The 12,444-nt window shown below is 40.0% G+C and overlaps 1 protein-coding gene across 4 annotated transcripts in view; it reads left to right on the top strand.

Moving 5' to 3' along the window:
* Positions 1-10,753, top strand: part of MAPK10 (mitogen-activated protein kinase 10) — a 96,533-nt gene extending 85,780 nt beyond the window's left edge. For 3 of the 4 annotated variants that reach the window (XM_015832381.1, XM_015832382.1, XM_029287376.1), the window contains 3 exons: positions 463-526; positions 2,483-2,560; positions 10,611-10,753. In XM_015832381.1, coding sequence (XP_015687867.1) covers positions 463-526; positions 2,483-2,560; positions 10,611-10,753 — 285 coding nt within the window. Of the gene's footprint in view, positions 1-462; positions 527-2,482; positions 2,561-10,605 lie in introns of all 4 variants that reach the window. The other variant, XM_015832383.1, reaches the window with a different exon arrangement.
* The last annotated feature ends 1,691 nt before the right edge of the window (positions 10,754-12,444 follow it).

Below are 12,444 nucleotides of genomic sequence, written 5' to 3'. Positions count from 1 at the left end.
TTTTGGCAGCTGCAGCACACTGCTGGCTCATATTTAGGTGATTGTCCACTAGGACTCCGAGGTCCCTCTCACAGTTACTACTATTGAGCAAGGTGCCACCTATGCTGTACTTGTGCATTTGGTTTTTCTTGCCTAAATGTAGAACCTTGCTTTTTTCACCATTGAATTTCATTTTGTTAGATAGTGCCCAGTGTTCAAAAGGGCTTCACAAAAGGGCTTCACAAAATCATGACTAGCTGAAAAGGGAGATCTTTGGCCAAGGTTTTCAAGGACTGGATTAGATCTGTGGTCTGCCAGCCCGTTGCAGCTGTCTTGGGTTGAGGCACAGATCATGGTTTGCTCATATTTGCTGAGTTTTTCATATCCTAACTATTTCGGCATTTAGGTTAACTGAGCTCAAACTTTTGTTTTATATTTCCAGTTTAACTTATTCTATTGACCTCTCTCTGTTTTAATTCGCAGCCACCTCCACAGATCTATGACAAGCAGTTGGATGAAAGAGAACACACAATTGAAGAGTGGAAAGGTAATTTTTACTTATACAAGCTATAGGAACTGATTTTGCACTTGGTGTCTGCCCTTGGCTCTCTGTCTCCCCACCCCCTGTTGCCTCCTGTACTCCATGGGGATTGTATTTTGGAAGATACAGTGAGTTGGCCTAATGTGCTAAGAAACAACATGTTGTCACAGGAAAGCTATAATGCCATAATTGGAACCAGTCTACCATTGGGCATAATGATAATAGATCCAGGCAGCAGATGCTGAAAGATGGCAGCAATGACTTCACACTAACTTTCCTATTACTCCCTTACTGCTGTAGTTACTGCAGGACAGAATTGTGTTCATTATACAGCCTGCACTTGATTCCTAAATTGTTTTCAGATGCAGTACAAGTAGTCCTCTCTTAACGACCTGTCCCCAAAATGTAGTTACAGACCGGTTCCAGAGTTACGGCAGCTGCCTCACTGCCTTACTGTGGTCACATTTTGGGCGCTTGGCAATTAACCCACATTTATGGATGTTTGCAGCATCCCATAATCACATGACCACAATTTTGCTGGTTTCTGGCATTCACTTCCGTATAAAATGGATTCATTTAATGACCACCGCATTTGCTTAATGACTAGGGCATTCATTTAACAATTTGCTTAATAACTGCCACCTAAAGGTCATAGAATCAGGAGCAGTCATGTGGGGATCCACTTAACTACCACACAACTTACAACTGCAATTCTGAATCAGTTATGGTTGTACGTTGAGGAGTATCTGTATTTATTATTTAATTATTATACTATGCAATAGCTATTGGCTTCAGCAGCTAGTGTAGTGATGGGAGATTTATGCCTCACGTTGTGAAATTTCTTGAGCTAGCCCTTTATAGAATACTCCTAGAAATATCAAGGGTTTCCTCAGCAGATGTAATGAACAAGCCTTCAAAGTCTGTGGCAATCAAAGCCAAGGAACCAGAAAACTCATCAAAGGTACTTTTCAAGAAATTGGTAGGGCATCAGGATCACCGTGAAGGAACTGAGGGTGGATCAATTTTGCAAGCCAGAAGACAAGTACAGGTAGTCCTCAACTTACGACCACAATTGAGCCCAACGTTTCTGTCGTTAAGCAAAACATTTGTTAAATGAGTTTTGCCCCATTTTGCGACCTTTCTTGCCACAGTTGTTAAGCGAATCACTGCAGTTCTTAAGTTAATCACACGGTTGTTAAATGAACCTCGCTTCCCCATTGACTTTGCTTGTCAGAAAGTCACAAAAGGGGACCACAATTGAGCCTGCGACACTGCAACCATCAGTATGAGATAGTTGCCAAGCATCTGAATTTTAATCACGTGACCATGGAGCTACTGCGGTGGTCATAAGTGTGAAAAATGGTCATAAATGACTTTTTCCAGTGCCGTTGTAACTTTAAACTGTCATTAAATGAACTGTTGTAAGATGAGGACTATCTGTAATTCCTCTGTTCTTCAAAGCCAGGGGTCCTCAAACTTGGCCACTTTCAGACTTGTGGACTTCAACTCCCAGAATTCCCCAGCCAGCAAGTCTTAAAGTGGCCAAGTTTGAGGACCCCTGTTCAAAGCAGTTGACTTGACTCAAGGGGAATTGTAGGATAGATGACAGCTAGGAAAAACATAGGTGGCTATTCATTTTTCTGCCCTTGCTTAGGAGGTTTTTATTCACTGTTAAGAGTGGTTTTAAACAATATGGGGAAATACAACAGTGGTCCCCAACCCTCAGTTTGTGGACCAGCATCGACCCGCGGCATGCCAGAAACTGGTCCGCACAAACAAGTGAAGCCCCATCTGCAGGAGGCAGGCACTACATGAAACCATGCCCCCTCCAGTCCACGGAAAAACCTTTCGCCATGGAACCAGTCCCTGGTGCCCCAAAGTCTGGGGGCCGCTGTAATAAAACTTCTTTAGTATGGGGAAATAATAAAACATCTTTATAACAAGCTCTTTTGTCTCTTGCAGAATTAATCTACAAGGAAGTAATGAATTCCGAAGAAAAGACTAAAAATGGTGTAGTGAAAGGACAACCTTCTCCCTCAGGTACTCAGTCCTAGTGAATGACAGTATTTTATATGGTTACAGATCCAGACCTTAAGACAGGTCCTTTTTTTTTCCATCTGCCTATAGAAATAGTACCCAGAAACAGTAGATTTTCATTGATTTGAAGCTAAGATCTATTCAGTGGTGGGATTCAAATATGTGAACAACCGGTTCTCTGTGTAGATGCCGCTTTCGGAAGTCCATTCTGGGCCTGGGCAACAAAAAATTAGCTACCGGTTCTGCCGAACTGGTGCAAACTGGCTGAATCCCACCACTGGATGTATTCCAAGTAACTTTATAGCCTTTTTCAACAAGGTCCCTTTTAAATATATAGGGCTGTGCAGATGTGTTTATGGAACCATAACTCCAGAATTCCTAGCTACTATTTTGAGAAGTTGTAGGATTTGGGCACCAGATTAGGAAGGCTGAGATAGAGCACTAGAAGATAAGCTCTATTAACTGAACTCAGTTAAAAAAAGAATTATATTAACTCCCAGCTAATCCACTTATCTAGGAATAAGCCCTGCTGAATTAATTGGGGCTTACTTCTAAATAATAATATATCAGATGGGACTGATTTGCTTTCAGAACTTTGAATGAATGAAGCTAGCTTCCCATGTCGTGTATTAATTCAGTGTTCAATGAAACATTAAGTCAGTAGTCAGTTCCTTAGCCATCATTAAGGGATTGACAGATGGTATCTTTTGTCTATTCCTACACTTGCCTTTTCACTTCAACTGCAGATTTACCACATATATTCCTCTGTTCTCTGTTATTATATCAGAAATTATTTCTGCATTGTTTTTCAGTCTGCTCTAGATAATATTCAACTTACATGCATTGTATGTGACTTACCAGAGGTTTGTTCCATCTCTCTTTTGTTTGTTTGTTTGTGCAGTTTGCTAGGAGTATCAAAACTTGGTGTGTGTGTGTGTGTGTGTGTGTGTGTGTGTGTGTGTGTGTGGAGTAACAGGAAGGCCAAATCCCTGGTTGATGTGCTGATATTCCAAAATTACTTTTAACCATTGTGAATGAAGATAAATTATATGTGTCCCAGGATAGTGCTGGGATAATATTGCAGGATTCAATCTGAGTTGGTCACTGGGACCAAAAGTTTATTCTTCCAAGCTTTTGGGCTCAAAGTTCTCCAAAGATGGGTTCCATCACGAGCCTGAAAGCTTGGAAGAATAAACCTTTGGCCCTGGTGACTGAGTCAGATTGGATCCTGCAACTTTTAACCATTGTTTACTAAGCAGTTGAAAATCTTGGGTTCACATCGTGGTTAAAATAAAATGATTGACAACTTGAAAAGGGAAAAAAAGGGGGGGGGGGAATTCAGACTTGTTGACTGTCCCATTAGAATATACAGTGTTTCTAACTGCTTCCTCTGGATGTAAAGGAGATGCATTTGTGATATGCAAACAACAATCCTTTTAAGATTTTATTGAAGCATATTATAATATAAAATACAAAGAAAAGCAAAGATAATAGGGGTAATAAGGGAGGACAGAGAAAAAGAAAGGACTGCATGGTAAGAGAAAAAGAAAAAAAGCAGTGACATCCAACTTTTTGCAGTGCAGTAAAATACAAAATACGGTTACAACCTCAATTTTTTTGCTTTATATATTTAGAAAGTATCAGCCATTTCTTTCACAACAAACTTAATATAATTGTTAAAACCTAAAATTAAAGTTGTAATTTTTTCCCTGTTTCAAACTTAAAGTCCACAAGCAGTTTTCAAATTGGAACAAAACTGGATAAATTTTTCTTTGATTAAAACAGTGAGTTTTGCCATCTCTGCCAACTCCATCACTTTTTCCATCCATTCTTCCATTGTATGAATTGGTGTATCCTTCTATTTTTATGTATATAGTAGTATTTGTTATATAAGAACAAATTTTCAATTTTTTCCAAGTTCTTTATTCAACAGTCTCTGCTTCATTTTTACAGTATATTTGTTATAAGGATCTTCTGAACAGAGACCAAAAAAACCCACCTCTTGGTCCAAATATTTTTTTAGTTTATTATATGCAAACAATAATCTTGTAAGCTATGGATGTCTGCATCTAATTCCCTTCAGTTATGTAAAACCTAAAAAAATCCATATTCATTTTGACAATAAGTAAGGTTGATAATAATAATAATAATAATAAAGTTGGAAGGGACCTTGGAGGTCATCTAGTCCAACCCCCTGCTCAGGCAAGAAACCCTATACCATTTTGCACAAATGGCTGTCCAGTCTCTTCTTAATTTGAAGGTCACAACCTCGTAAGTGGCGAAGACCTCCGTCCAACAAGGTGACCAATTAACAAGATTGACAGTCCTTCAAAGAGGAATCAAGATCCAACGAAGAGAGGAACGAATCAAAGGTGGGCAACGAAGAACAGGACGGAAGTCCGCGGAACCTCTTATCGAACTGAGGCTCTTCTTTGTGGCAGCCCCTGAGATACTGGAACGCTGCTATCATGTCCCCCCTCGTCCTTTTCTTCATTAAACTAGACATACCCAATTCCAGCAACTGTTCCTTGTATGTTTTAGCCTCCAGTCCCCTAATCATCTTTGTTGCTCTTCTCTGTACTCTTTCTAGAGTCTCAACATCTTTTTTACATCGTGATGACCAAAACTGGATGCAGGTTCCTTTAAGGATCATTATTGATATACTTTTCACTAAAGTTCAAGAATAATTAGGCCCCTGGTTCTCAACCTGTGGTCCGTGGACACCTGTGGGGAGGAGTTGCGTTGTCATCAAGCAAAGGCTTGAAGAAATGTTGTTATTTAAATCTTAAGTCTTGGTGGGCTGTACAAAAGGTATTTAAAGGGGGTCCATGGTGAAGAAAAGGAACCACAGAACTAGGCTGTCTAGCTCAGGGGTAGGCAACCTTGGTTGTTTTATGACTCGTGGACTTCAACTCCCAGAATTCCTGAGCCAGCATGGCTCAGCTTGGAAACCTCTCCCTTTCTCCTCAGCATGGCTGGCTCAGGAATTCTGGGAGTTGAAGTCCACAAGTCATAAAAGAGCCAAGGTTGCCTACCCCTGGTCTAGCTAAATAATTTCTTTGCCGTTTTGATTCAAATGTGGCTATTGAAACTATATTTGGCTTAGGACTCTGACCCTTTTCTACAGGAAAATTTATGACGCTATGTTATTCCTCTTTGGATGGTTGCTCACTGACTTTATCCTCACAAACAAGTACTGCTTCAAGTGCTATAAACCAGAGATAGTTAATATCTTCCACAGAGCCACAGAAGGCTTGCTGAGCTCATAAACCTGATTTTTTTTTTGGCCTGTTTTTAGATTCCTAAATATAGGAATGGAAAACAAAGAGCTTGGAAACAAAGTATTTCCATTTCAATCCTTAAAATCTTCCCAACATTAAAAAAAAAAGGAAATCGTGTCAAAGGAATCTTTTTATGTTGCTAAAGGGGTTGAATTTCAGTGATGTGATTTGGAGATAATTGTCAGGATTTTTGATAGGAGAGGATCGGGGGAGGGTGACCCTGGTCCCTCTTTTCCTCGAGATTTTAGTGATGCTAGAGAGTTATCTGAGATCTAATGTTAACCTGAATTCCAGCCCAAATTTACCATTCTGTCCATAGTACATTTTCTTGCTCCGTTTTTCTGTTAGCCATATTTATATTTCTGCATGTTTTCCACATTTGCTTCTCCTGTTCTTCCAGTTTAGAAGGTAGCAAGCAGAGGAAGACAGGACTCCTTTGTTGTTTCCACTGGTCTCAAGCGAACATCACAGGCCAACAACTGTCCACAACAGGGGTAGTCAACCTTGGCTCTTTTATGACTCGTGGACTTCAACTCCCAGAATTCCTGAGCCAGCTGTGCTGGCTCAGGAATTCTGGGAGTTGAAGTCCACGAGTCATAAAAGAGCCAAGGTTGACTACCCCTGGTCCACAAGGAGGGTAAAACAGAGGATTCAGACTCCCCCCCCCCAAAAATTTCTTTTTGAGACTTCCCCATCATGGAGAGCGAATGCAAAACTAACATCAATATTGGTTTTCTTTTCCTCACTAATCTCCCTGCACCATGTTTTTGCTCAGCACAGAAAAGCCGAAAGGAATTGCGGGTAGATGGCTGGATTAGCATAAGTCTTTCAGTACCACACATTTGTTTCAGTTATGTCAGAAAGGCCATTCAACAAGTTCTTACCGAGCCGAAAGTGAGGGACAGAATACACAAATTTGATTTAAGAGCTTACTGAGCTGTGGCCCAGCACCATCGTTCTCAAAGATGGAGTGGATGTCAGAATAAATCATTGTTCATGGGCAAATTTGTCATATAAAGCCCTGCCTCGTAGGTGATTTATGAGGAACAATAGTAGGATGTGCTTGTAGGGCGAAATAATATAGAAGGACTAATTAAACTTAGCCTTCGCTTAAAATGGAGGATCACCTTACTCCAGACTACTGTTTGTGACCGGCAGAAAACTTGTTATTTCCCTCTTTCCTGATAAACAGAGGACTGTTGTTTTAAACACACCTCACTGATTTCCTTGTAATTGCAGGTAGTCCTCGACTTAGAACCATTCATTTAGTAACTGTTTGCACTTACAATGGCACTTGAAAAAAGTGGCATGACTAGTTTTCATATTTATGAACATGGCAGCATCCCCATGGTCACATGATCAAAATTCAGGTGCTTGGAAATTAACATGTATTAATAATAATAATAATAACAACAACAGAGTTGGAAGGGACCTTGGAGGTCTTCTAGTCCAACCGCCTGCTCAGGCAAGAAACCCTATATCAGGGGTAGGCAACCTTGGCTCTTTTATGACTCGTGGACTTCAACTCCCAGAATTCCTGAGCCAGCCATGCTGAGGGGAAAGGGAGAGTTTCCAGGCTGAGCCATGCTGGCTCAGGAATTCTGGGAGTTGAAGTCCACGAGTCATAAAAGAGCCAAGGTTGCCTACCTCTGGCCTATACCATTTCAGACAAATGGTTGTCCAGTCTCTTCTTAAAAACTTCCAATGTTGGAGCATTCACAACTTCTGGAGGCAGGTTGTTCCAGGTTTGTTATGATAGTTGCATTGTCTTATAATCAACCTTTCGTAACCTTCCCAGATGGCTTCCAACAAGCAAAATCAATTGGGGAAGCTAAATTCATTTAATTATTGCATGATTCACTTAACAATTGCTGTGATTCACTTAACAACTATGGCAGAAAAAGGTCATAAAATGGGGCAACAGTCACTTAACTACTGCCTGGCTTAACAACTATGGCAGGAAAAGGTCATAAAATGGGGCAACAGTCACTTAACTACTGCCTGGCTTAACAATGGAAATTTTGTGTTCCATTGTGGTTGTAAGTCGAGGACTATTTATACATATTTACTTTTAATTTCATAGAATTTAAGTTGTATCATTTTTATTTTTATCAGGAATGATAAAATGAACTGTAGCATAAAACAGTAATTTTCCGGGTTCCATCTTGAGAGAATTGTATCTGTAGAGAGAATGTGTTAACTGAACACCAAGATCATGCAATATAACTAATTAAAAATAATAGAAAAGGACAGTGAGGGAGGGAGAGAAAAACCTATTTCTTTATTATAACTAAAGAAACAGCTCTCTAATACAACTCTTCAGCCACAGCCTGCAGTAATTCATGGCTATCAATCAAAGACTAGATATTTATATATTTAAATGTATTTGTTGCCTGACTCCCAGTGACTCTGGTTGGTTACAATTTTGTTAAAATCTTTAAAAGAAGAAATTAAAATTAGAAAAGTGTATCTGAGAAACCATCTCAGATACCAAAGGGATTAACCTGCCCCACCTGGGCCAGCAGAAAGGGGATGCTGCGAACCTGGTCAGACCAGGAATTTTGGAGTCCAGGGGAAGAGCCTTTTCTGCTGTGGCTCCCGCCCTCTGGAACATCTTGCCCCGCCCCCTCTGAGGTCAGATCCACTTTGGAAAAGGCCTTGAAGACATGTCTGTGCCAACTAGCCTGGAGCCCCAACAGGTGTGCAGCATTTCAAAGGTGGTTAATGGAGTAGAGAACACCCTCCTCCCTGTGTGCATTTTGTTCCCTTCCTCTCCATCCTGCTTAGTTTTATATTAATTGAATTTTAAATTTAAGATCCTTATTTATTGTTTTCATGTTTTAGAGTGCATTTTAATCTGTAAGCCACCAAGAGTCGCTTTTGGCAAGATTGGCAACTTATAATTTTAATAATAAATAACAATAATAAATAAAATAAAAAATGTAAAGAAATAATAATAATATTAATAGCACTTATATATCGCTTCATAGTGTTTTACAGCCCTTTTTAAATGGTTTACAGAGTCAGCATAATGCCCCCAACAATCTGGGTCCTCGTTTTACCAATCTTGGAAGGATGGAAGGCTGAGTCAACCTTGAGCCAGTCAGGATCGAACTCCTGGCAGTGGGCAGAGTTTGCATGCAATACTGCATTCTAAGCACTGCACCACCAGGGCTCCTTATAATAAGTGCATATTGGTCACTTCTCAAGGATGGTAGAAAACACAAGATTGGACAACTGAAAAGCACATGGGTTACTTTAAGGAGTTGGTGATTGCAGTGGAAAACCAAAGTAATACAAAGCATTTTCTCTTTATTCTATTCAGTATTGATGAAATCCAGTAAGGGATGCATTATACATCTCTAAGCAAATCAAATATTGCAATCTCTTGGGTGGTAAACGTGTTAGTTGTATTCATCAATTACATTAATCCAATTAATATTTTAATTACATATTCATCACATTCATTACATATTAATTACATTACATTGATGTTAATTACATTTAATTACTAATTAATTAATTGCAACTAATTTTATGGCTCATGATAGGAAATCTCCCACCACCCCCAGATATTTTTTGGGGAATTGTAGCATTTCCCAAATAAATTTTACTAGAGCCAAAATTAGCAAGCAGACCCCTTTTGTTCCTGCGACTTAAAAAAAACCCAAATCCCTAACCCAATTTACTATTCTTTGTATCATCCTCATGTAATTGGCTGCCAGAAGCCTGATAACTTGGAAATTAGACCAAGGACTCATGTGTCTCTTCCTCTGTCTGGCCACCTAAGTAATTTTTTTTCCTATTGAGGGCCATGTACCAACAATGTTAAGGATGGAGGAAACCTGAGGTTAAAGCAAGACCTCTCCTTTCTCTTCCAACCAGCCAGTCTTCCAGGGAATCAGGACTGGGCATAGACCAGGGGTGGGGAACTATGGCCCTTTTATGACTTGTGGACTTCGACTCCCAGAATTCCTGAGCCAGCCATATTGGCTCAGGAATTCTGGGAGTTGAAGTTCAGAAGTCATAAAGGAGCCATAGTTCCCCACCTCTGGCATAGACAATGTAACTGGCCATTTTTGTTTAGCTTAGAGCAGGGGTAGGCAACCTTGGCTCTTTTATGACTTGTGGACTTCATCTCCCAGAATTCCTCAGCCTGCCATGTTGGCTCAGGAATTCTGGGAGTTGAAGTTCAGAAATCATAAAGGAGCCATAGTTCCCCACCTCTGGCGTAGACAATGTGACTGGCTATTTTTGTTTAGCTTAGAGCAGGGGTAGGCAATCTTGGCTCTTTTATGACTTGTGGACTTCATCTCCCAGAATTCCTGAGCCAGCCATGTTGGCTCAGGAATTCTGGGAGTTGAAGTTCAGAAGTCATAAAGGAGCCACAGTTCCCCACCTCTGGCATAGACAATGTAACTGGCCATTTTTGTTTAGCTTACAGCAGGGGTAGGCAACCTTGGCTCTTTTATGACTTGTGGACTTCAACTCCCAGAATTCCTCAGCCAGCTTTGCTGGCTGAGGAATTCTGGGAGTTGAAGTCCACAAGTCATAAAAGAGCCAAGGTTGCTTACCCCTGGCTTAGAGAAGCTGAGGAACATTAGGCGTTATCTCCCTCCTTTCACGAATGTTTAGATTTTGTCCTTTAGAAAGAAGAAATGCCAGACAGCACCGGAGGGCTGGATCTGAGAGGTACGTGCATTTATTCTGGTCTCTTGAGTGTTCCCTTGCTTCCAGGTTGAATCACGTCGGTGTTCATTTTCTTAGCACAGGTGCAGCAGTGAACAGCAGCGAAAGCCTCCCTCCCTCCTCATCTGTCAATGACATTTCCTCCATGTCCACAGACCAGACCCTGGCATCGGACACTGACAGCAGTTTGGAAGCTTCTGCAGGACCCCTTGGTTGTTGCAGGTGACTAGCCGCCTGCCTGCGAAACCCGACGTTCTTCAGAAGATGATGCAGTTTATAGGGTGACAAATCAATGGTGATTAGGAAAGAATTTGATGATGGCAAGGAAGAGAGAGAGAGAGAGAATGAGAGAGAGAGAGAGGAAGAGAGAGAGAGAGAGAGAAATCAAAATACACATACTGATTAAGCAAACAAAAAGTCCCTTTCAGCCTGCTTCTCCTAAAAAAAAAAAGAGTAATGTAAATGCAGCTAAGCTCGAGTGTAATATTTAACTTATAGTTGCTCTGCTTTGGTCTTCTTCCAACAATGCTTACTGCATAAAAAGAGAGAAAGAGAGAGAGAGAGAGAAAAGCAAAAAGAATAAGAAAAAAAATTAAGAAAAAGAGTGAGAAAAGAGGAAAAAAGTTTTAAAAGAGCTTTTTTTCATTAAAAATGGCAAATTTTAATGGTTGTAAAAACAGCAATCTGCAACTGTCCTTTCTCATAATGGCATGACAAGGTGGACAGTCCCCTCCTTTTCTGTGTATACATGTGTGCTTATTTAACTGCTCTCTGTTTCTGTTTTGGATAAATATACAGAGAACTGCACATGTATCTTGGTGTACATACATACAAATATGCATTTGAAGATACAGTATACATGAAGCTGTGTGTATGCATAAACTGAAGAAGCAGGAGTCTTTATGTCTACACGCAGCCTGCAGTGGAGAACAACCTCCTGTTGTGTTTTTAATGGCATTTTCATCTGTAATATAATCTCAGTGTACAGTATAGCTTGTTTAGTTGTTCCATGGGTTAGTTTAAATTATTTTATGGCTAAAATCTTAGAAAGCTCACTTCTGAGTTGGTATGTGTGGGGCTAAACTGGAATTGTGTACAATCAGAATCAAACTGAAGTTTTCTCAGAATCTTGATGATGTAGCATCTTAAATTCAGTGTTGTTTTAACAGCAACTTTTGGGGAGGAAAAATATAGGATGGTGACCTAACCAGTTAGTTATTCATACCCATGGCCATAGAAATTGGTTTTTAGAATATTCATATATGGAAATAGCATGTTTTTCTATGGACATTGTTAGGAGAGGAACTCATTTCTATCATATTGTTCATGTGAACTTTTTGGAAGCTCTTAGTTGGCGCCTGTGGATCTTCTGATCCAATGTGTGTCATCTTAAGTGAAGAGGAGAGAATTACTAAGCACCACCCTGTCTATTGAAAGTGACCATCAGTTTTATTGAAAGGTGTTGTATAAATTAGACAAGTAATAACAAGCATGGATAACTGGTCCCTAGCCTCAATCACATCCCTGGACCTGTGTCTTGGAAAAAAGTTGCATACTTCTGTCCTAGTTTGGTTTTGGGAAACTAAAATCCACCAGGCATAAAATGTTACAAGATTCCTCTTTGCAGAATTTTCAGCAAACTGTCAAATAATTATCAGGTTCTACATCAAGGCAGATTGGATAATTTGCTAGGCAAATATGAGCCGTGGTTTTATTTCTTAGATCTGAATAGAACATTACAATATCACAGTCTGAAAATTTTTTACTGGAAGAGGCAAACATTTTTCCCTGGGCAATAACAGGTACTTATTTGTAAACTACATATTTTGGCTGCTTCTTGAACCATATGGTGTATTCCCTGTATGCAGAAACATAATGAAGTCCAATTACAAGAAGATAATATCGCAGATCTGTTTA

This window comes from Protobothrops mucrosquamatus, unplaced genomic scaffold (genome assembly GCF_001527695.2).
Source record: "Protobothrops mucrosquamatus isolate PMUCROS unplaced genomic scaffold, P.Mucros_1.0 scaffold3, whole genome shotgun sequence".
In the NCBI taxonomy this organism is placed as follows: Eukaryota; Metazoa; Chordata; class Lepidosauria; order Squamata; family Viperidae; genus Protobothrops; species Protobothrops mucrosquamatus.
The sequence above is the reverse complement of the archived record's forward strand: the minus strand, read 5'-3'. Positions and strand labels throughout refer to the sequence as shown.